This window comes from Pipra filicauda, unplaced genomic scaffold (assembly GCF_003945595.2).
Source record: "Pipra filicauda isolate LSUMZ 115617 unplaced genomic scaffold, ASM394559v2 scaffold167_size3244652_pilon, whole genome shotgun sequence".
Lineage (NCBI taxonomy): Eukaryota > Metazoa > Chordata > Aves > Passeriformes > Pipridae > Pipra > Pipra filicauda.
In genome coordinates this window covers 1,040,551-1,066,390 of record NW_024104184.1, presented here as the reverse complement: position 1 = coordinate 1,066,390, position 25,840 = coordinate 1,040,551, and the positions used below count along the sequence as shown (strand labels likewise).

Below are 25,840 nucleotides of genomic sequence, written 5' to 3'. Positions count from 1 at the left end.
TGTCTGAGAATTCCTATATCTTCTTGGAAAATGGGTTTCAAGTCTCTAAATAATTGAATACAATCTTTATGATCTTCCTTCCTCTCTGCTAGATCTGTGAGGATGCAGAGAAGCAATGAAAAGGCCCTTGTCCTGCATGCTTCTATCTTGTAGTGCATATTTACTGTGGGGAAAGATATTAAGAGTTATCTTATGCTCTGCCGGATTTTCAACATTTTTAAAGAATTACCTTTTAAAATATATTTATAAGGAAACTGCTAATAAACATGGCATTTAGGCAATGCCATTCTATCTTCATTATGCTGAAAATGATGAGAAGGCTTTCCACTTCGACTGTTTGTCTTACAGATTGCTTGCAGATTTATTGCATAGTACACGAGAGACCTCAAACTGTCCAGTATGGAGTATTGATTATATTTTCCCTAAAACCAGCACCATGTGGGAAGATGCCTTTTGCTTGTTGTTTTGTGAGGCATGATAGTATTTTTTTTTTTAAATTTCTTTTTATCTAGGAGCTTTTTTTCACCAGGTTAGTCACAGCTGGTGATACAGAACATCTGTGTGACAGGTTCAAAAATTTAAAAAAAAAAAAAAAGATTTAATTAAAGCAAGGCCCACAGTATGTTCTTCTATTAATCAATGGGCAAAAAGTATTTCACCTGTCCAAACAATTGTAAATAGATCCAGCTACTTACTGTAAGTCTCCCTGACACTAGCAAGAATTACTCTTGAGGAGCTCTCTGAAGTTTATGCAAAGGCTATCTCTCTCTAATTCTTGGAAACTAATAAGACTTTACTTCATGGTGAAGATACATTAAAAACAGTCTGTGCATCTTGCTGGAGGAATTTGGTTGCTAACACTGACAGCATTATAGAATAAATCAAAAAAGAGGTTACTAATCTGATCATCCATAGGCTTTCTTCTTTGTGCAAATAGAAGTAAACTGCTTCCATGCTGGTTTTTTATTGATGCTAATGCTTATATCTGATGCAAAATTGTGAAGAAGCATAGTTTATTGTGAAGTACTTTCTTACATTTGAAACATCAGGGCAGCTGGATCATAAAAATTCATGTAGGCTGTATGAAGTCCTCCAGAAACTGGAAGATTTGAAAACTGTATGAACATCACCTTTTCATACTATTCACTTCTTCAGTGAAGAAGTTCTCTCTTTTTAGGATCATTGACCAAGATATTATCATGCTCTCTGCATGTTTGTATTGCAAATTATCACTAGTTCAGCCAGCAATAATACTTAAGCAGCTGTTTGATTTGGAGTCACTGCTCCAGCAAGATATAATCTGCAGTAGCAAAACTTTGGCTCTTTGTTCCTGTCTTACAGACCATAGAGAAAAACCACACACCCACTGCATTGTGGATTTTTCACACTTTGCTGTGTCAGGCAAAGTCTGTCTCACTGCCATTTTGTCTTGCTAGTGGCCAGCACATGGTACACCATAATTATGATTTTGGTTTTCCATCTGACATTTTATACAGTCCCTTTTCCTGTCTAATCTTGAAACAACCATGTTCTCTATTCACCTTCATTGTGCCCCTTCTGATTTTACAAAATTTTTGTTGTAATCACGACTCCTAATCTTTTTTTCCTCCAGCTTGAAGGATAGTGTACTTGATTTGTTACCTTCATCTGTAGCTAAAGCAGAAGCCTAGTATGCTAATGAAGGCAGAATCACACTAAACAGACTGTTAATATTAGTGTGTTGTGAATCCAGAAGTATGATATCATTGTATATGCATTTTAGTACCCAGGGGCCTATTAAAAAAAAGTATGAGTACTGGTGTATGTTGAAACCATTCCATTAATTTGTTCTTTTTCTCGATGTTTCTCCATTTGTACAATATTCCTCTTTTTGAGATGAGGGTGAGAAAGCAAAGGGGACCAGAACTCTGTACAGTGCTTAACAATCATAGAATGGTTTGGGTTGGAAGGAACCTTTAGAGATGGTAGAGTTCCAAACCTCCTGCCATAGGCAGGGACACCTTCTACTTGGCTAGGTTGTTCAAACCCCCGTCCAACCTGGTTTTGAACACTTCCAGGGATGGATTATCCACAGCTTCCCTGGGCAACCTGTTCCAGTGCCTCACCACCCTGATAGTAAAGAATTTATTTCTTATATCCAAACTAATCCACCCTCTTTTAGTTTAAAACCATTAGCTATTGTCCTTTCACTACAGACCCTGGTAAAATGTCTCTCCCCGTGTATCTCATAAGCCCCTTTTATATATTGAAAGGATGAAAAAATCTCTCCTTTACTGCTTTGTCATATTTCATACCAGTTAAGGAAGTTGTCAATTTAGTATTCTACACTTGCTGTTTTCAATATTGATTTGTATTCTTTGCAGAGGTTATAAATTCAGGGTACTAGCTGCCAGTCGAGTGTGACTGACAGGTTCTTGATTAATGAAGCCTAGTACTGAAATTGCAAAAAGGGGTGGATCAGCTGTTGGTGGTATGGAGGTGGCTGAGTTTTACAGGACCTGTATGTAAGGTTGCTTTTCAATCACTGTTGTTTACGATAACTGTGAAAATAGTACTAGTAATACGTATTGAAAAGCCAATAAGATTTTAATAGACGTAGAATGAAGTGCATTATCATGCAGTGTTGTGATAGTCTGTTAATTCCAGATATTCAGGTTGATTTTTTTTCATATGCTGTGAAGTACCAAACTTACTTTTTCATTAGTACTGGTTGTAATAACTAGTACCATCACAGATCTTAGAATGATGTACATTTCATGTAAGAATCTTGTGGATGACCTCTGAAAGCTGTCTAATTTAATTCCTAATCAAAGCAGAATAAATTAGAGCAGTTTGCTCAGGAACTTTTTCAGTGAAGTTTTGACCATGACCAGTTTGCAGATCTCTTTCTGTGTTTGACCACTTCCATGATACAAAATAAACAGACTTCATATCTGGCTCAAATTTTCTGCATTCCAACTTACCTATTGCCTTCTGTCCTGCCCTTGCACACCTCTGAGGAGCCCAGGCCTATTTTCTCCTTGCCCCTCCACCAGGTATCTGTAGACAGCAGAGCCTTTTCCCTTTACCTTCTCTTTTAAAGTGGAACAATTCCAGTTGACTGATGATCTGCTTGTGTGTCATGTGCTCCAGACCCATCCACGGTGGTGGTTCTTCTCCAGACTCAGGCAGCACTGTGGTGTGCTGCTCCAGCTGCGGGGCTCACAACTGCTGTGTACAGAGGAAGAAACACTTTCTTGACCTGCTGGCAATGCTCCTGCCCCTGCTCCCAGATGTGTTTGGCCCTCTCTGCTGAAAAACATGCTGTTATTGAGTGGCAATGGTTGCCTTAGAGCCCTTTGTGTTTCTGATAGAAAATGGTTAATACTAAAATGTAGTAAATTAGCTAGTACTTTTAGATAAGGTATGATCTTAGGCTGCAGTTCAGGGAAATATTTAAGTGTGTATCCATCATTCTGTCTTCAGTGGAACTCAACCTGGTACTCAAGTTCAAATGCTTCACTTGAAAAAAAAAAGTAAAATGTTGAAGCAGTTTCTTAAGACTTATTATTTTTAGCTATAAGACTTATTATTTTTAGGTTTGCTGTGCTGCCTGTCAACTATATATCCATTGATGGAGCTGTCCTGTTCTTAGGAAGCCAAAGTTAAAATAGTTTGACTTTAACCTGCAGTGACTTTTTGATTTTTCTCCTCTGTGGTAGTTTTGGGATCCAGCTGAGCTGTGCTAAAATGATATTGATTTCAAAGAAGGTTTTTATAACCTGTTTAAATGTGGACCTCATCTCTAATTTAACTTTTTTCCTTTTATTTTTAATGAAGCTCTTATGCTAATGGTATCCAAATTTTAAAAAGTGAGAGGAGTTTTTCAGCCCCTTAGATAAATAGGGTTTTTTAAAACATTTTTAGAGAAATGGTCTAAGCTGAACGTTCTATGAATAAATTAAAAAAAAAAAAGAGTGAACGTGCAACAGATTGTATTCATAAATTCCTATGGTGACATTCATTGACCTCAAGGCTCCTTTTTCAATTCTATTAAATTTTCCTTTTTTCCCCTTCCCTCCTGGGAATGTGTCCCTTTGTCTCATTCTTTTGAAGGACAAGAAATACAAATCTGTTTGTTCTGTTAAACTACTGGCTTACTGCAGAAATGAAGATATTTCATTTGGAAACAAGGAATAGAGGGGGGAAAATAATATCACTAAACTAAGATGTTTTGCAGAAACAAATGGCAGAAAATGTAAGGCTTGAAGTGTGTTATCCAGGAAATAAAATACAGTATCTATTTAATATCATGGCTGGGCTTCGCGAACGAAGATTTGGGAAGGCTCTATCCACATTTGCTACAGGCACGCTGGTGGCTTATGAGGCCAATACGTGACAGACATATCCGATTACAAAAGGCACAGCAGAAAGACTCCTTAGGTGGTACATTCTGCAATACACGGTTCTTTCTGCGTTGCCTTTTCTCCTCAAGAGTGATCCTGCGTGTGTTCTCAAAGGAGACAGCTGCGTTATAGATGACGTGTCTCCAGGCCTCCCGATTTGAGGCCAGAGTAGACCAGTTTTGGTCTATTTAATAATAGTAATTAATAATAATATTAATACACTAACAACTGGGAAGATCAGCTTGAGACTAAACTACTAACTTGGTTGGAGGGAACTCTGAGGTGCTCTTTAACTCATGAATAACGGCAACAACAACAACACAAACACACACACACAACATGGCACTCCTGAAACTGCCCTGACTACCGTTTTCTGTTTAGTATCTGTCCTCAACTTAAAATGAAAGAAAAGAAACTTTCTAATTCCAGATTGCTAAATGCTCTGCACTTCACTACTTGATGGGAGCAGAGTGGGAAGCTCTTCAGGCTGTTACAACACTTGGCTTATTTTGGTTGTGCCTGCGTAATGCTAGCTACATAATCTTATCTTTCCTCCTCTACTTTCTCCAACCTTAAGTGAGGGTCACATAACTGTTTTCTATGTAAGGCAGTTCTGAAGCAGACTGTGAAAAGAAATGTTGATTTTCAGGCAGTAGGTATGCACAAGTCTGCTCTAAGGTACTTTTCCACACCTAGAAGGAAACCACAATATGATCCTTGCTTTTCTCTGTCCCTACCCCAGTTTTCCTATCAATGAAGGAGGTAAATCTCCCTCTCACTCGTTCCCCCATTCCATTGGTCTGCCAGTACCATACTGGGATCCCTCCTCCACCTGCGCAGGTTCTCGTTGGTCACTGTGGCCACTTCTGTCAACTCCCACTGGCATCATGTCATTGGCCACTCTTCTCTCTGTTATCTGTTTTGTCATAGTTTTTTCAGTTTTAAAGGACTTCATTACAGTAGGTTCTGTTTTCTATAGAGAACATATCATACAGAGCCAAAATGCACTCCTTTTTTTTTTGCTTCCCTACTTGCCACTGCTTCTTGTCCTATTCAAAGGTGTTCTTAACTGCTGCTGCCTTTGTGCAAGTACTCAGTCATATAGATTTTCTGTCACCAGAGCTTTATATCAAAGAATGTGGTATCAAAGGAAAGATTTTTTTTTCCTTTTACAGATAAAAGAAAATGTCTTTGTTTTCAGAACTTCCGAAGACCGACTCAACTTACTGTCAAAACAAAACAAAAAAATCTATATTAGGGTTTCTGTTCTCAATGTGCGGATTAAAAAGAGCATTTGGAGAGACCATTTATTTGAAATCTAGGTTTTCTGAGCAAACAAAAAACCCCTTTCAGTTCATCTAGGCATGGAAAATCTCCCTTCACTATTTAATTCTCTAAAATCAAAGTGGTTATGTCTAATTAGCTTTTATTTGCTTTTAGAGCAGGCTGTCTTGTTAGCATAGAATCATAGAATGGTTTGAGTTGAAAAGGACCTTTAAGATCATTTAGTTCGAACCCCCCTGCCATGGGCAGGGAATCTTCCCTTAGACCAGATTGCTCAAAGCCCCGTCCACCTGGCCTTGCACACTTCCAGGAATGGGAAATCCACAGCTTCTCTGGGCAACCCGTTCCAGTGTCTCACCATCCTCACAATGAATTAATATCTAATCTAAATTTCTCCCCTTTTAATTTAAAACCATTCCTCTTTGTCCTATCACTATCTACTCATGTAAAAAGTCCCTCTCCATCTTTTTTATAAGCCCCCTTTAGGTACTAAAAGGTTACAATAACCTCTCCCCAGCGCCATCTCTTCAGGCTGAACAGCCCCAGGTCTCTCAGCCTTCATAGGAGAAGTGCTCCAGCCCTCTCAGCATCTTTGCACATCTGAGCATCTCTGGACTCCACGTCTTTGTGTTGGTGACCCCAGAGCTGGATGCAGCACTCCAGGTGGGATCTCACAAGGGCAAAGAGGGGCAGAATCACCTCTCTTGATCTGAAGGCCACACTGCTTTTGATGCAGCCCAGGATACAGGTGGTTTTCTGGGCTGTGAGCGCACACTGTTGGCTCGTGTCCAGCTTTTCATCCAGGAGAACCCCCAAGTCCTTCTCAGCAGGGCTGCTCCCAGTGAGTACTTCTTCCAGTCTGTACTCATAGCAGTGGATGGTTTTGGCTGTGGAAAGCTGAAAAATACTAAGACTCATGATTAAGCAAACTGATGATCTTTTCTCCTTCTTGGCTGATAGGGAACTACACTGTAAAGAAGAAAGTTGTAAAACCTCAAGCAAGCTTTCTCAAAGGATTAGTGAACTATATGAGGGAGGAAGTTTCTTCCAATGCTGGGAGTGGTTCTTCCAACGTTACTGGGAACAATATAAGACAGTGGGAAAGAACATGGTACTTAAGTAAAATTATTTTGCATCTTTTCAGCATAGTTAATGCAGTTTTGATCTTAAAGCTAGTTATCTTTTGATTTGTTAAATTTTACAGAAAGGAAAAATGAATGAAGTTGATACTTTCAGAAAATAATCATGTAATAGACAAGGAGAAGAAAAGGGTTTTTACTTTAGTATATCATTCATACATAGAAAATAATAGCTATATCTAAGTGCTTTAGAGGAGGAGTCTTTGGTGAAGTAAGATTCTGCAGGAAGGTTCTGCAGATGATGCAGAGAAAGCTGGACTGGAAGCTGTCATTTTGTAAGGAAAGTTAAAACAGAGAAATGGTTCCCATGTTTGTCCTCTGTTACTGAGATTGCAAACCCGAACTTCCTTTTCTTTGGTCCGTTATTTTTAACTGTAGATCAATTCCTTGAAGATTTATCTAGGTGGAAGAGAGGGTATTGACTGATGTTAGAACAAGAAAAGGTCCAGAAAACAAGTCTGAATCTTGAGCTTAATTGATGCTCAACTGATGAGTGACTGTCTTGTTGCTTGGCTAAGCCTGCTTTTTTGGAAACAACCCTCTACAGCAAGAGCACGAAATGCTGGCAGGATCCCTACATAGTTTTAGGCTGTTGCTACAAGCTGTTACCTAAATTAGCTGGCAAATAAATGTTTGAACCTGCAAATGACTTTGGCAGAGCCCAGTCTCTAACCATAGTTTCCTGGCTGTGAAATTTTGCTAGGTATTCTTCTAATAATTTGTGGGATGGGGAATCACAAGATTTCCAAGCACCAGATGTCTGCCTGCATTTACTGTGGGATTTTATCCTACAATATTTTTATTCCCCTGGAAGAGAATGCAGTACATTTTCACACGGAGATGCTAAGATGTCATTAATACCCATTCTTCTGCTTTCATTATATAAACTCCCTTTAGAACTAGAGCTTTTGTTGTGTTGCCTTTGAAAATTATCTCTGTCTTTTAGTTGGCAGTAGATCGCACCCAAGCTCCTATGACTGCCATACACTTCATTTTGTCTGCAGAGGAAAATCAAAGTGCCTTTGCCAGGAGATTCGAAATGTCCAAACCTAATTTGTGGGTTATGCCTAATAACAAGGATAACAGCTAAAATATAGGAAACTGGCATTAAATTGTAATATTTGGAAAGCATCACTCACTTTCAGAAGTAATGGTTTGACAAGAACAGCTTCTCCTCCCCTGTTTAGCTCAGTGTAATCTAATAAGGTTTTTTTGGATGTGAAGCTAAACTTCCAAATCTTGTATTTTGCCTTTTGCTTATAAGGATGAATGTCCAGTTTGGTAGACAGTTTGGATCAAGCTACGAAATATCCACTTGGATCACAGCAATCCACTTCAAGTATCACCACTTCAAGCAATGTCACCTTCTACAGCAGCAGTATCCTTGGTTTTCCATTACTCTTTATCTCATACTGCCATTTTGGACTCTCATTAGAGCAAGCTGTAGCGTGTTTTGAACTTTTGTAAAAATTATGTGTTAAAGAAATTTACTTCAGATAAAGGAATTATCTGAAACCACAGCACAACAAATCCAACCAAATCTAGTCTCATTGAATTAATCATGGCATTAAGGAGGTCTCATCCTTCTGACTTAATTTTTATTCATAGATTAGAAGAAGGAAAACAAACATCTTGGTGCTTTTTCAAGTTAAATGAAGTGGTTCCGATGCAGGAATGTGTCTAAATCTAGCTGGAAATAAAACAACAGCAATTAAGACAGAAGTATCACAAACCAAAAAAAAATCGGACTTTTTGGAGACAAATATCTATTTTTTCCTTTGTAAAAATTGCCAGATATTTAATTTTTTTCCTGTGATTTATGTTTAAGTCATCTGTGTCCTCTAGTTCTATGAGCAGCTAAGTTGCTCCGTTTTTTAAAGACTTAATGATTTTATTGTTTTGTGCCATTTTAATGTATTGTCATAACTAACAGCATATTTAAAGGCTATCAGAAACTACTGAAATACAGTTTTGGTTTTCAGAAGACTGATTTTCAGAAGAAAAATTTATTTAATTCTGAAAACTTGGTTTGTTTTTCATTTTTTACTTTAGACCCATTCTCTGTAGTTAAAACCCATGTTCTGCCTAGAGGTGTTTATTTTTAAGAAGATTGTAACATATGAACTCAACAATATGGATGGAAGGATTAATGATAGGAAAATGCAAATACAATATAGTTAGTTTCAGAGATAGATAATTTTAATAAGAAGTTTCACACTCATTTTCTGTTTTAAAAACCACTCACCTCACAGTCAAAGTCCTTTGGGCTTTTTCATTGAGTTGGTAATGCTCCTTTAATATAGAGATTAGCAGTTTCTTTTATTTCTTTCATTCCATTTATTGGTTTGTAAACCTGAAGGCTGTGAATTTTATGAAAGAAAATCCTTTAATTTTGTGTATGCCTATTTATATGTGGCAGTTGCCATGGTACAGGTTTGGAGTGAATCTTTTTAAACGCTGACTTGAGCGAGTATGATAATTTTTATCATCATTTTTGTGATACAATTAATCAGAAGTCTGAAAAATTCCAAGTGCTTATTGAACTTAGCTGACTGAATGTTCTAAATGTTTAAAGTGTGAAATTCTAATGTAAAGGTCCAAACTTTAGTGCATGTGCTCTATTGCAAAATTTTTGCAGGGCCCCACTTCAAGCGCACAAACTGATTTGTGCAATGGAGTTTTGTTGAGACTTCATGACTCCCTCTGAGTTGCAAACCATTGTCTGAGAACAGCTGCTTTAATTTCTAGCTGTTCATTTTAGTGTCTCCTTTCCAATTGTTTTGTACAATGTGTCATTGTGAACAGAATTTTATATAACTTCCATAAAATAGATGAATGGATCAGGACATCCGTTGCATCAGTTCCTTGGGACATTTCTGCCTACTCTCCTGACAGCCCCTGCTGCAGAGTTCCAGCTTATTCAATGAGCATGACCATTGATGATGGACTGCAAGATGCAGGTTGGCTGAAAGGTCTCTTGAGAATAAAGATAGATTTTGAACTCAGTTAAGGCCCTTACAGGAAGTTTATGAAGAACAGAAGATCTCAACAGCCTGGATTTAGAATAGATACTGCAGAATCAGTTGCCAGATAAGGTTTTTAAGCCCAAAGCCTCCATGCTCAGGTGTGATGCCAAATATGAGAACCTGAGAGCTGTCACTGGTGAATTAAAGTTCATAGGTACATTTGTTAGTAAATCTTTTTTCTTTGTGAAGCTTGGAGTTGAGGAGAAATCCCAGAGTATGTCTGATCTCTGCACTGCTCCTAGCTAGCAGTGAGTGCCAGCTTTGTTGTTTTTCCACCGAGGAAATGCCACTTTGACTATGGAACCCTTTGATGTAGTTGTCGGCCCAGTGATGTCATGTGTCTTGCTTGAGAGTATCTTATGAGATCTATGGATTGACTCTATTTATCTGTCACCAGATTTATCTGTCACTTGATTTTACTTGAAGACATTTTGAGGTAATGGTGTGGCTAAATGGCAGGACATGTGGAACTGTGTACTGTCCAAATATTAACCTTACTTGTAAACCAACTAGAAAATACATAAGGCTGTATTCTGCTATTAATATTAAGGAAGCAAAGTTAAACGATGATACAATTGAGATATGAATTATAAATACCATCATTTTAAATGAAAATAAATCTTTCTTAGGCAGGTCTGATTATCTTTCAATGAAGAAAGTATTATCTAAACCCCTTGCTTGAGTCCCACTCTTGAAACTGTTCAAAGATTGTCAGTTTTCTGAAACTGGAACTCTGCATGTAGGGTTTTTTACTGAACCAATACTTTTAATATTTTCTGTAGTTTTAGGAAAGACTTTGAAAATGTAAAATCGTAGATCCTTTTCCACCTCCCTTTTTTTTTTGGATGGCAGCAATTTTGACCTATTCATATTGTGATTAGATGTTCTGAGTGGATATGCCAGATGTGATAAGATGTGTAAGACATAAAATATTTCAGCAGGTGAAAAAGCATTACTCTGTGCAGAAAGAAATTAATGTAAATACTAGAGTTGGGGATTTAAAATTTTTTCCTATTCTTTCATAGCTTTCTGTACTACTTTTTTTCTCCCCTAGGATACTTTGAAAGTTTTAAATAGAGAATAAATCTTTGTTAGCCAGAAATTTGGGGTTTTTTTCTTCATTAAGAAACTGTTTTCTGCATTTTGAATGCAGCCTCATACCATTGCTACCAAAGGTATGGAAAAAATGTAATTAATTTCTGCTCCCTCTGCAGGCCTCTAGAGCTGTGGAGAATAGATCTATCCTATACCTTCAAATACCCACACTTGCAACTGGTTTGTGGAAATTGGGTCTTTGGGGGACTAGGGAGAACACTTCATCTCCAAAATCCAGATCTTAGCAGTGAGTAATGGCATTTCTGAAACAACCTCTCAATAACAGTGGAAGCTTTTAGAAAGGAAACAACAGGGATAACTCTTGAGTACATTCAGTTGCAGCAGATGTGCATCTGTTAGTATGATATAGGAGAGCTGTACATTTGACATCAGTAGCAGACACTGTGTACAAAAATTGTTTCATTTTTTTGCTTGGGCTTCCTGAAAATCGTCTTTGTAGTACAGTGCAGAAAAGCAGAACTGAAATGACTGAATTGTTCAAAAATAATTGAAATAATTCAAGTTCGTTTGAAACTAAGGTGCCAAGCCTGCTATGCCTGGCAACATTGTCTTGATAGCGATCACTTAAGAACTATTATGTATTCTTTTGTTGTTGTCTTGTTTTTTTTTAAGCTGGACCTGTGATCTGCAGAATGCTAACATACCCTCCAACTCGAAGAGCCTTAATTGTGGGTTGTGGTCTGCAGATGTTTCAACAACTGTCAGGGATTAACACCGTCATGTATGTATTTCCTACTTGCTTCTCTTTATAAAAAATTAGAATTAGTCAATTAGACCAGTAACAATTGCAGATGATCTTCTGGACAAAATCTGAAATGTGAAAAATTGAGTATGAGAGATGGAATTCTGGTTGGAAATCCAGATGTTAACATATTTGACATCGCAGAAAATTGGTACAAGAGGATGTTAGTATAAGGGCAAACATTTATGCAGACACAAGAATGCAAACTACTCTGGGAGATGCATTATTCTGTGTTACGGTTTGTGGTCAGAGCTGTGTTTGTCCTAGACAGGAAAGTACATTTATGGTTTGAATTTGTGTGCAAATAGAGCAAAAGAGGGTGAGGGTTACACTGACCGTGTTAATGAGACGGAACATTCCTATGAAATGCTATAGGAGGTAAGATGCTGAGGGAAGAACCATTTCCTGTTATTACATGGTTCTGTTATGTGTATGAAGACTCAGTAAATGTGGAAGTGAAGGATGATGCACTGGGTTTTCTGGTAAGCTGTCAGCTCACAAGAGTAGTAGCTCTTGACAAACGTGCAATGCACAAGACCTTGTTTAAGATGAAATTACTGTTGGGCTGCCCTACAAGAGTAACCATAATGAATATGTTTGCCATTTTGTTTTAAGAGGAAGTGTAAAATATGTTCCTGTAACGTCTTATGGAAAGAACTGTGCCTAAGGGAGCATGCTTCTTAGGAAATTGTCAAAAGGAACAGCTAAAAGGATAAGGCTTTTACTGGTGTCAAGTGCTACCATATTAAATGTTAAACATCTGCCATCTGTCATAAGGGAGAGAAAGAAACCCCAAATTCAGTATTATTGAACTGCAAAGGAGGAAAATCTCTAACAGGTAAAGAGACTTCAAAAAGTAGAGATTGTAACCAAATGTAGGAAACACTTGGATGTGAAACTGGTAAGTTATGTGTGAAAACCAGAAGACAGGTACAGAAAGAACTTTGAGAAATTTTTCAGTCACATCACAAACAAGAGACCTAGTAGTCTCCAGGCCCAGTAGGAATCAAGATATTGTGAGAACACTAGCAGAAGATAAATATTTAGCACCAAATCTCACAAAGATTCTTTTTGCATTTGTGTTAATTATAGAGGATATATGGAGCTTTTTTCACTGGAGGTTACTTAAGATGTCTCAGGTGGTCTGTTTCAAACTCAAGTATTGGGGAAGAATTTTGAGATCAAGCTGATTAAAATGAAAAATAACAGGTCTGGAGTAATCTGAATACATAATCACTGAATTTGGAAATGTAGCATAATTTACATGAAGCTACAGCCTAGAAAGTTTTATTTCAGTCTTTATCAAGATTAAGTAACACTTCATAGTCAAATGGGAAGATATGCATTTAGAAATATGAAGATGAACATGTACACGTAGAATAAAAAGTAACAAAAAAGAGCCAACATGATTGTTGTAGACAGATTGTAGCTTAGTTGGATGTGAGTTCATGGTCATGTTAGAACTGTATATCCCATATGAATTAACCATCCTAGTCCATCACAAATTCTGGCAAAGTTTCTTTCTTGAAGAAATCAGATAGTCACAACAGTAGGGGAGAAGTCCTCTCTAGTTGATAATTATTTAAGATAGGAAAAAAAAGAATGAGAATAGAAGATGAGTCATTACAAGCCAAGAGTAGACTCCTACAGGGATCTATATGAAGATCTTTGCTGCTTTAATAAGTCTGTGAAAGGAGCTAAACAACAAAATATCAGTACTCATACACCATTCACGATATTAAGATCCTTCAAATCTGTGAACAGTTGTGGGAAGAATGGCAAGTGCATTAACTATACAATATTATACAATAATGCTTGCAGGAGGGAACTGGCTAACATGCATGGCAGTCTAAATTGTTACTATTCAAAAAAGAGGGCTTGAAGTTGCATTATAGTTCTATACAAACATCATGACGACATCCATGACCGATCGGAAATAGTACCGACAGTTGCAGATGTCCTTTCTTTTATTAAGGATAAACCAGGTTATGTGTGGAGAAAGAGATACCTGTACAGGTTGATTAGGACTCTGCAGCTTGGAAAAGAAATTAGGTCAGAAGAAATGCAAGAGGTATATAAAGCTGCTAATGTTATGGAGAGGATGGGGAGATCATGATTATTCATCATTTCTGGTGACACGTTTTTGATGACTCCTAGCTCTTACCCAGCAGTAGGTTTAAAATAAGTGATTTTTCATGGAACACATAATTACATATTGGAACTCATTGCCACAGGATGTTACAGATGCCAAATGTAGAAGTAAGTTTAGAAGTTAATTAGGGAAACTTACATAATAAACATTATTAAAATGTTATGAAATACGATATGCATACAACCTCTGGCCAAGGACAGTCATTCTCACAATTTGGTTCTTGCCACTCTAGGATGCCTTATTAGGCTAGAACAAAAAATAGACAGTTCACAAGGTTTATGACACTGGTAGGTTGACTTTGTTTATTTTAAACTTAGTATATTTTAAAATCTCAAACTCCTTTCTATGTAGGAGGCTTTACAAATAATTTGAAATTGACCAAATTTGCTTGTGGATATGTAGGAGGACAGAATTACAACTGTAAAACGTAGTTGAACCTTAGCTTTAAAATAATAAAATGCCTATAATAAACACATGAAGGCACTGTTGTTAAAGGGCTGGATTGTAAGCTACTTGCAATATCCAGTGTTTTTTAATAATCCAGTTTAACTAAATTTTTCGTTATCAGGTGCGCAAGAAAAACATTCTTTCATGAAAGCACATTTTTCAAATACAAGTAAGCAGCTGTCTATTGATAGTTTACTTACATAGAAATTGGTGATTGCCTTCTAATGCTCTGATTAAATGGTACCTTAAGGAACTCTCAGATTGCATTAAACCTCTAAGCACTAGTTTCTTCTTCATAGTGTTTAGTTATGTCATTCTGGGATTGCTGTTCTCTTGCAACAGGAAAGCAGGTGCTGGTTGTGGTTGGAGGATCTAGGGTTGTGTGGACTTTCCTTCAGGGGTTTTGCAAACGTGTTTACTAAAAACAGTAATGAAAAAGTTTTAATGGTTGGTGTTCACTGTACCTTTGGTGCTGCTATAAATTCTTGTTTACTGGTATCCCTTTCTGTAGGCCACAGAAGAGTAGGCTGATGACCCCAACTTGCTGTTGCCTGGCTTTCCCTGGCAGAGAATTCAGCCTCTGGTTGTCCCCTTTCTCCTTGTGTATTTCCATGGCACTCTGCTATACCATGACCACTTAATGTGGCAGCATCCATGATGGGCCCTGACTTATTCTAATAGTCTGGCTTGAGACTTTTCACTGTTTCTGATATAAAAGAATTTGTTAAATCTTGTATTTTACTGTAAGAAAGTGAGGCCATTGGGGTGAGTTTGTATGTGTCTGAAAAACTCATTTAAACCCCCATAATCAAATCATAAAGAGAAATGAAAATATAAAGAAGAACACAATTGTAGAATGATTTAATACTTCCTCAGTTTGTATATGCTTTACTGAGTAACTTAAATTTTAGGAAAGAAAAGCTCGAATCAAAAAGTATGGGTGTTAGAGAATTTTGCAGGAGTCTAAAAATAGTCACTGAGTGCGCCCAGTAGTAGAAGAGATCCTAAAAAGCAAATAAAATCTCTACAAGAAACACATGGAGACAACAACAAAAATCTAGAGCTTCCATGGTTGTGTTGAGAAATCTGGTATAAATTTTCTGCTTAAAAATTGGATATCAGTAGTGAAGCCAATGAGAGCGATGAAATCCATGTGTAGTTGGATTTCTTTTGAGGATAGGGAGAGGAAAACCAGAATTGCTGTAAGAATTGTTGAGGACTGTGCTCAGTCCTTCTCATTGTGCAATAAACTGATCTAGTTTTTGCACAGAAATAGTTTCGTATCATATTTGAATCAGTCATGTACGTGCATAGCATCCAGCCGTGAGGAACCAGGAACTCTCCTCACGAACAGGATGTTACTGAATTGGTGAGAACGGTATGTGGAACAACCTCTGCATTGAGGAGGTGGATCTAAAAGAGAAGCAAAATGTAAAAATAGGCTAAGGAGATTGTGACTCTCACAGGAACAAATTCTAGCATGATAAATTTAGTCAGTAGAAGAATAAAGCTCAGTGACCTATTGCTTTGATTCCCTTTTTTCCCCCCTAAGAACAAGGATTCACTGCTGTTTGATAAAGTGCCTGATGTAGAAAAAATGCTTTGGTTTTGTTATGGCTCTTGCCAGCTTAACTGACCTGTAAAAGATAAAGTCACACAATTTTAGACAAACATCTCTCACGCTGGTGTGAGCAGGTCTGAAATGGTTTAACTTTTAAGTTTCTTATCATTCCAGTATTTTCTCATCTTGAAAATGGAAGCTCACAGTTTCAAGCTTGGAGTCCCAAATCTGGCTGCCAGGAGACTGGGAAAGGCCCTGTGAAGGAGATTATATTCCAGAGGAGCAGTTACTACAGATTAGCTTCATAATAGTAATATATCCCAGAATTTTGTTAGAACAGTGGTGTTCAGATATTTTTAAGTGCACAGTCACCCATAGTCAAACTTGGGGGAAGACGACCATCTTAAGGTAAAACTTGAAACTAATTTTTCCCATCAGTTTCTTATTTAAGAAAAAAAAAATATAAGAAGGAAGTAATTCTGGTTTTGGGGGTGGGAGGAGGAGGGGGTTTGAAGGATTTAACTATTTCAGATTGTTTGGTGAAAACCGTCATTAGAGTACCTGCATGTTTTATCTATATGCTCATGTTCCTGCAGGACTATGACTTCTGAAAACATTTCAGGTACTGCACAGCCTCATTGCAGTAAAAAACCCCAAACATGGAGAAGAAAACTTTTGGAAAAAATCCCAAGTTGTCTTGAATACTAGTCAGTAATATAGCCATAACTGGAGGGAATTCAGTATTGTGTCAGAACTGTACATAGGTAGTGTGGCCTTGCTGGAGTTTCTGCTGCTCTTTTGGAGGTTTGCTGTCTGTTCCCACAGACTGCTTGTGCCCTCAAGACTATAACTCTAGATAAGATTGAAGGGACAGCTGTATCATCTTGATTATTATTACTCTCACAAAACTTTAAGTGGACTTGATGAAAGCCAAAGAAAATGCTTTGTTCTGCAGTTGAAACACTGGGCTTGATGTGATGCTGATTTAGTAATTTGCCATTATCTTTTCACCTTGTGTCAGAAAAGCTTTCTGCAATAGAAAAGTAGTATAATGTGTCAACAGGGAGAGCTTATGGCCTTCAGTATTTCATATACACCTTCTTTGCTCTGGTGTATATGATGTGTTATTCCTATTTAATGAAAGGGTTTTTTTATTTCCAAGATATCCTTGCGTCCCCTAAAAGTTAAGTGAATCCGCATATAAAATGTATTGGTGTTTGGATTTGGTCCACAGATGCTTTTGAGTTCTAGCTGTCTTGCTTTTTTAATTTGTGCAAGCAAACAAAAGAGAAAAAAAAAAAGAGATGATAAAAAGAAACATCTTTTTTTCAGCTGGCAAGAAATAGGGAGTGCAAGAAAGTACTGTATGGAGAAGAAAAAAAGCTTAGAATAATGAGAGAGGAAAAAAGCTGGATAAAAGAAGAAAAATACAAAAGAGGACAAGAAGAGGTTATGTAACAAGTGGAAATTGAAGGTTTGAAGATAAGAATATGAAAACAATTAACATGAAAAGTGAACAAATACCGTACTGAATGTAAATGAGAGAATGAAAGAGAGCAGGAGTAGAACTGGAAAGAAGCCAGAATACTTTTGGAGTTTAATAGAGGCTAGAGAGGAGTTTAATGGAAGCAAAGCACATTTCCTGACAGGTTTAATCGCCAGGTCTATTGTGCAGCAATTGCAGAGCTGAAACCCAGGAGGAGCAGAGGGCAGAGTGCACCTCACTGTAGCCTTAGGACCGAGCAGAGCTTGGGGTTTCTGCTCCACGTAGATGTGCGACTGAATCCCCAGAGGGATGGTGAAAGTCAAGATTGAGAAACTTGCCTTTAGATTCCAGTTTTTAAAAAAATTAAATGCTGAATAGATAACATTGGACAGTGACTGCAAATAAACCATTAATTTTTTTGTTGAAGATCATTGGATAAATACCTTGTTTTGTGAATTAAAGCACAAGTAGTAACAAGTCTGTTTACTCTTTCAGCATCATGTATCATTAATGACTGAATGTATTTACAAGTTATGGTAGACTTATAATGAATAAGCTGGTCATAGACATGAGGTTTTGCTGGAATATTGGCTGATGATTTGGATATTGGAAAATAGTTGTTGAGATCTGTAAGCAGATCTGGCAAAAAGTAGTGGTGGTTCATATTTTTCTTGTGGGGTGTACCCAAGCATTGATTTTTAAAGTTGTATAGGTTTCTATTGTGTTCCCCGGCACTGTATTTTAAAACAAAATCCAGAAAGTAGCATAAAAAACAAACAAGCAAACCCCCAACAAACAAAGCAAGCCCCAAGCTGACACAATGCTAAAATGTCATCCAAGTTGCACAGCAGTTACTGAAGAACAATGTATCTTTTATTGTAGACATAAATTCAGATTGGGCAGAACAGAATGCCATGTGGCATTTATTTTTGGATGGCCAGTAACTTGTCACCTGAGTTGTTCTTGAGTACTCTCATACCCCACTGTGCTTTAAGTCTGACTGAAGGAGGGACAATTACATTAATGTTTTTTCCAGATACAAACTTTGTAATGTTGTCAGGATAATTGAGAAGATTTGCTAATTGACAAGTCTGATTTTCTCTGGTGAGTCCATAACATTAAGCCTGCTACCTGATTAGGTTTTTATCCTTCAATATTTTTTGTGAGTAAACTGTCCCATTTATCTATTTCCTTTAAATTATGCATTTTCCCCTTAGGCTGTAGGGGATGTTTAATAAAACAAAAAGAAACTCTGTGTTGTATGTCCACTTGTTTTTCAGATAATAATCCATTGGGGTTTTTATAGGTTTTCATAAATCCTTCCAATAACATCTTTTGGAGAAGTGACCTTTCATTTTAACATATTATCCTTCCTTTTTATTGCAAGATGTTTTAGGTAGTACTGTGTGCAAACTCATCATGTGAACAACTTCAGTGTTCTGTTTTCACAGCTGAGCTTGTTTCTTGTAAAGAGTGCATTGAAAATAAAATGTATTCAAAAAACCCAAACCTCAAACTGTTCACTTAAGTTTGGAAAATTGTCACGCAGCCTATAGAGAGAAGTGGTAGCTTTGGAACTGTGGCTAAGAACAAACTCCAATTTGGAGGTGACAGTGTTTCTTAAAGTACAATATCTTAGGCTGGGCAGAAGCAATTCACATGTCAGCAGCTGGGATGCTGGTGGGGTAGGTAACAGAAATGCTAAACTCCCTTTCCTGAAATGCTGTCAGTAGGATCCATGCGCAGTATTTACAGCACCTGGGAAATGGCCATTTTAGCAGAGTCAATTCTTTCCCTCTTTGTTTGCCTTCATCTCCCCTCAGTACAGGTCAGGGAACATTACCATAGTTTTCCAAACCCTGCTCTGGTGTTGTTTCTTCTTCTCAGTTATTGGTAAATACAGATGTGAGAGGGCAATACTACCTGGTAAGAGGAGTGTGCCTTAGTAAATCTGCTAGGAAGTGGCTGAAACATAAATGTGTTGGTGATAGGATGCCAACAACTGTATCTCTTAAGTAAAACCAAACACTTGAGGCACAAGAAGGCAGTTCAGTAAACCTGAACATTTTTCAGTTCCAATATTGCTGAAGTTTATGTATGATTTTAAAGATATGTATCGTTTTAAAGATACCTCCCATGCTTTAGAACTTTTGTTTAAAGAGTGAAATGTTTTTCACAAATATTCTTGTATGTACTTGTTGGATGGCCTACAAAACCCTGAACAGCGTTAATGGTTTAGCTCCAGAGGCTGTAATTTATCAGTTCAAATAACTGTGAGAGGGTGTTTAGGATACGAGTAAGAGACTGTATTAAAAACAAGTCACCCGTGTGTCAGCATTGCTAACACTAAACCCACACTATGCTAAGGTTCTACTTAAAAATAAAATAAAAGAGAAGAGAAAGAAAAGCTTTCTTCTTCTGCTCTGCTGGCCTTGTGTGATGGCCAATTTAAAAGTTAATTTTTCTGAGTCAATTTAAAAGTATGGATTTGTAATTTGCTGTAAAACAAACAAACAAAAAGCTGCAGCTTGGGCTATTTGGACAATGCCATACATCAATCTTCAGGATTGCCTCTCAGACTGAAGCTTCTCACTTCTAATGCAAGTTCTGTGTGCATTTCATGTTCTTATTCCTTTTGAAATAGAAAAGGAAAATCACAGCTTTAGGTCACTAAAAAAACCCAACAAAAAAAACCAGAGGAAAAAAACCAGACAAAACAAACCAGGGAATCATGATGGAGTTGTTAACTAGATCAAAGCTGTAAAATGTACATCTTATTTAAGCTGCTTGCTTTGTCAGTCTAACTAGCCAGAGTTTTTGGAAGATAGCTGTTACAGGTACATCCTTGTCCAAACTATTGGAGATCAAAGGATAGATAACTCAGATATGAAAGTTTGGAAGCCTTGAGTATAAGGAAGATCAGGGAAGTAGTTCAAGATATTATATAATGGGATGAAATGAATAAAATCTAAAATGATTATCAAAACATAGTTTAGTGCTTAGAGATATTAGATTGAGTGTCTCAAGGGAAGTAGGAAACACTCATGATTTCTAATGAATATAGATGTAACATACTGTTACAACAGAGAAAATATTAGAAAGAACATATTTGGTTGGGTTTTTTTGTGATGGAATTAGTAGACATATAATAGATCATTAATGTAAGTTTAAAAGTAAAGGCTAATTTCCTTTAAATTAAAATTTTATATCCCGTCTCTTCTGATAATTCTCATAATCTACCCATTTGTTGTTAAAAAAATAGAACAAAACCAAACACAGCTCCCACCTAAAACATTGGCAGACTTAAAAAATCCTAGACTGCCAAACACATTAAATGATATTGAAGTGGATGTTTATTTGCATTGTAATTTTCATCAGGTGTAAAAATAAAGAACAAAAAAACCTGAAAGTGCAGAGAAGGCAGGTTCAGGGTGCTGATATGAAGTATTGTAATGAATGCATTTAACACTCATTCTGTTTTGAAGCACTAGATTTTTTTTCCATTTCACAAATCTTTAAATATTAGTGTTTTCCTTATTTGTCTGGTGCTGAACACCTGTTTTGTTGTGGGGGTTTTGTGTTGTTTGTGGTTTTTTGCTGGTTTTTTTTCCCAAAACTTGAACCCTTAACTCAATGAGTTGAAGAATGACCATGTGAACTATTTTTTAATCTACTGTCTTTTTTGACTTCTATCTTGGTTTCTTGGCTAAAAAAATATATACTGAAGAATGGAATAGCATGAGTAAAAGTAAATCTCATGGTGTAACAGCTGCAATGATTTGCCACAGTCTGGACCCATCTACTATAAGGTCAACTTGATGGTTTGGTTAGTTATTTTTAAAATGTTGCAGCTGTATTAAAAAAGATTCTTCTGAGTATTAGCTGACACTTCAATTAAAAAAAAATTAAAAACCTCAACAAAACCTGAAGTCAAATGTCTTTATTAAACTGGCATTTTTCAGTGTAATGCTTTCACAGAAGGAAATTCCTTTTAAGTTTTGTCTTGAATGTTACTGACACAAATGCTTGTAATATCTTCATTTGGAAATTAGTGTTTGTTTTTATAAGCTTTAAAAAAACACACAAAGAATTGTATAGGAGTTAACATACCAAGTTATTTTAAAAGAAATCCTGCTGTCTGTCTTCTCATTTGGAACATATTTTATTTTTAATGAAGTCTGATCAGCAGGGAGTATGTGCACAAGTGCACAATTTTGCCTCCAGTTTTCCATACAAATTAATGTGATCTTCAGTGGAAAACCAGCCAGAAGGTTGGACACTTGTGTTAAAACGTTGAAAAACAACTAACAGTCCTGCTGATTGTACTTTTTGTTTTACCTTAGTGTGATTTTCTTAATGGTAGGTGATAAAATCTGTTCCTATAGTTATTCAGGCTGTGAAAGCATATTTAAAGAAAGACTGTCACTTTGGAGATTGCATAAAAACAATTTATTTAAAGAAGGAATTTATTTGAACCAGTATTTTCTAACATTTCTTTTGATGTTATTGAAGGATTTGTATGTTTAATAGAAATTTTTCCCAATTTTTCTGCATTTGGTTTCTACTCTGCCTTTTGCCTGTAGTGAATTCATAACACTGTTGGATTTCTATCTGTTGCCTTGGTAATAACTTTCAGGTCACCAGTCTAGTGTTAAATTTCACTGCAGGGCCATGCAGGAGGAATTGTGTGAAAATGTCTTTGCCTTAGATCCAGTATATGCACAGTGCAGCTGTTAGGTCACTTAAATTCATCTTTTTCAGTTTGTTTGTGTGTAAAGCCAAGTAATGGAACAAAGTCAGAGCAGTGATGCTGTTTGTAAATCATTCCTGAATGATTGCTGGAGGAAGTTCCCTAAATAGCAATACTGGTTTGTTTGTTTATTTTAATGTAGTATTTATCTAGACAGCTCCTGAATCGCAATTTGGTCTCAACAGTTTCTCTTGTGTTATACATTTCTAATAATCTTGTAAAAACTTCCTTTTTTATGCAACTGTTAAAGTTTAATATGCATTATTCTGTTGAACTGTACATTTTTGTTATCTCTAGCTTTTATTTTGAGACCTATCAGATACGAATCAATGACCAGTTTAATTTTTTTTTCTGTAAGGTACAGGAGAGTAGTAAGGGGAGAGGGGTTTGTTTGTGTAATGGGTTTGCTGTCTTGTGAAAACCTAGAGGGCACATATTATTCAAATATTGGACTATATTCTTAGCAATAAGGAAGTGTCTTCTTCTTAAATGAAAAACAAAGAATATAGAAATGTGAAACAATTCAAAACTTGCAATGTAACCGATCTTGAAAAGACACAAAATTAACGTGTAAAAGGTCACCTGGTTAGATGCTGCCTGATACAGCAACATGAGCAACCTCAGTGGAATATATTACTGATCCCATTCAAACACAGAGTAAGAAATATGATGCCCTTTAGATCTGTTTACTCACCTTTACTTTAAGGGCATAGGAACTGGTTCTGTAAATTGGATTCTTTGGAGTCTGTCAATAAGAGTTAAGCTGCCACAGGCTAGTCAATGTGCCTTGTGCCACAGAGGTGGAGAGAGACACACACAAAAAAAAGGTTGAAAGGTTATATGCAATGCAAAGATTTACCATAAATGAAAATAGTCCAGAAATGGATCGTGAATAAAATATGGTGGCATCTAAAGGCTAATCCAGAATTTGTTGTTGTGAGCAGTTTGCAAAACAAAGAGATTGCTGTTGTCAAAATAGGCCATATGGAAGGTGTGGTAATGGAGTACAGTCACCAAATTGAAAGAAAATTAGAAATCACCGTTGAGACTCTTAATTCCTCAGTGCGCTGAGAAAGAGCTGTCTGTAAGGCCAGTGAGGAGGAGAGTCCGGGGAGGGACCGGGATATCAGGATGGGGAAACTAAACAACACTTGATAGTGTAATATGCTACTACAAACAGCTGATGTGGCAGAGAGATTAGATGATGCTGGGGAGGGAAATTAAAAAAAGAAAGTACAGAAAGAGAGAAGAAAATCACATTAGCTGGATGGACAGTGCTTTAAAATGTGCTGTAAGACTACTGTTGGAAAAAGAAATTGATTCCATGGTTAGAAGCTTGCCCTTGCTCTCAACAGAATCTAAGACCCATGTCTAGGTTTTTGCCTTTTGAAAACTGGATAAGTAGGCCTTGGTTGTCTGTGACACTTGAGTACTCATTTCTGCTGTGTCTTGTTAGGATATGCTGAAGCAAATAGTTATGTAAAAGAAAAGATGATTTTATATGAATTTATTTCTTTTGCAGGCTGCTCTAAAAGCTCTGCTTGATCTGTTGGCCATGTAGAAAAAGAAAATATTTTTTTGTTTTTCTGAATGAAGGTTATTCCTGAAACTTACTCAGCTGAGGGACAAATGAAACCAGTAGATTCCTGCAAAGAACACATTATCTTACCTCCAGTCCTTCTAACAGGGACTTTCAGACACTGCACTATATGCTTGCAAGAAACTTTAAGCACATTTTCCAACTTAGGCAGGAATTTACTGCCCTTAAGTGACATGTTTTAGCTTCCTGTGGTGTGTTTGTAGTGTGCATACTACAGTAGTATTCGCCCAGTGATATAATTTCGTACTTCTGAGCGTCTCTGACTCAGACAGGAGACTCGTTTGGGCTATTTGCTTGGAAGAAAATTGTTCAGCTCCTGTAAACCTCTTGATCTCCCTGAGTCTTTTAGTGTTCAGAGTGGTATGTGCAGGGTCATGCAGAGTGGCTCGAGCTGTATGACTGTCATTGGCTTGGGCAGCTCCAAGGTCTGTCTTTCATCTTCTCTTGCAGTATCAAAGCTGATCTTTTCAGTGAATCAACTTTTGGCTTTTTCTGACAACATAATCTTGCAGTGATTCCATGCTTACTGCAAAGTAAACTATGATGTACAGAAGCATTGAAGTATATTTGCCATACATAGTTTAACATTTTTATTGTTGTAATCATGTCTTAGGCTCTGTGCATTAGCTTGTTACTTTTTATTCTCTGTAAATATAGTTATGAAGAGGTTATAAGCAACTATTGTTTGTAATATCTTTCTAAACTAGATGCTCTCTATAGAGAACTTGTTTGGGGATTTATTCTGGTTTCATAAAAGACATTTTCCTTTCCTAACAGCAAAATTCTCTGTCTGGAATGAATTAACTGCCATTCGAGGACTAATCTCTTCCTCCATGGCAGAAATTTCTTCCTCTGTGGTACTGCTCTTCAGACTGACTGCTGCAGTCACTGTCACAGACACTCCCCAGAGGTTTCAGACCAGAATCACATCTGCTGCTCTGAGTCACAACTTCATTCTGTCTGGTGGGGTTTCAGTGTTCATTAAGCTAATTAATGGTTAAGTACAGCAATATGACATGGCTTGGCTGTTTTGTCATGTCAGTAAGCTTTCTCAAAAATTTGAGGTATTGGCTGTTTTCTGTGTCTAAATGAGTGTTTGGTTATGTGCAATATTTTAAAGAAGCGGCTTTTTCATGTTGGCATTAAAGTCAGAAGACGTACACTGCTACCTGATATTGCTTGAGCTGAACAGAGGTATCTAAACCCAGAAAAACCTGTATTTGGAGAAGGCAAAGGCCAGGCAGAAACAACTCTGTAAGGAGAATCTTTACCTATGCGAAATTAGAGGTACTATGAGGAGAGAGGAGCAGAGGAGGGAAGATGGGAGCAAAACATAATGCTAAATTTCACTTACTTTCCTCAGTAAAGCAGAACAACACATAGCACTGAATCTGCTGCTGCTTCATTGTCGCCCTGTGGTTTTCCCCCGTAACAGACTTCCCACCTAAGCTTTAGGCACCTGTATGGTTTTTCCAGGTTTTTGAGGGAAGGTGCTGAGATAGTTGCCTTGCAATCCTCTCAGGATAATAATACCTAATTATATTGTGTGCATAAGTAACTGTTGTTTATATGTGTTATGAATCTAACAACTGATGTGGATGGAGGGATTGAGTGCACCCTCAGTAAGTTCTCAACACCAAGTTGGGTGGGTATGTTGATTTGCTTTATTTCTGAAATATATGGGTAGAAACAAATATGTAAAAAATTCCTATCTTATATATTACTGATATTGATAAAGGTGTTTTGTGTGTTTAACTGCCTGCAGTGTTTCCAAATAAAAATTTACAAAATACATGTTAGATACAATAAACAATACTCTCAGTGACCACAATATGTCTTAGCCAAATTGAACCTATTGATGGTAGTGTGGCATGGTCTTCATTGAGAAATCAGAGATCACTGATCACTGATGACTGATATGAAGGGCATAGATTTACTAGCTTTTGGAGAAGGTTGGACAGTGTGTGATCAGGTGGTGAGAAGGCAAATATGTATCCGTCCATCGCTGTTCAAGGGTTTTGACTCTGCAGTCTTCTAAACCCATGTTTTCTGTCCACTGTGCTTGAAGTCTGACTTGACTGGGAGAGCAAGACTATTGCTTCAGGAGATGCCACCTTACCTGTGGGAGCAGATTTCCCCAGTAGTGTTAAAG

General features: G+C 37.1%; 1 protein-coding gene across 1 annotated transcript in view; it reads left to right on the top strand.

Moving 5' to 3' along the window:
* The window catches only part of SLC2A13 (solute carrier family 2 member 13), a 151,796-nt gene that overhangs the window by 60,452 nt on the left and 65,504 nt on the right, over positions 1-25,840 (top strand). The window contains exon 4 of the mRNA XM_027731994.2: positions 11,563-11,671. Coding sequence (XP_027587795.1) covers positions 11,563-11,671 — 109 coding nt within the window. The remainder of the gene's footprint in view (positions 1-11,562; positions 11,672-25,840) is intronic.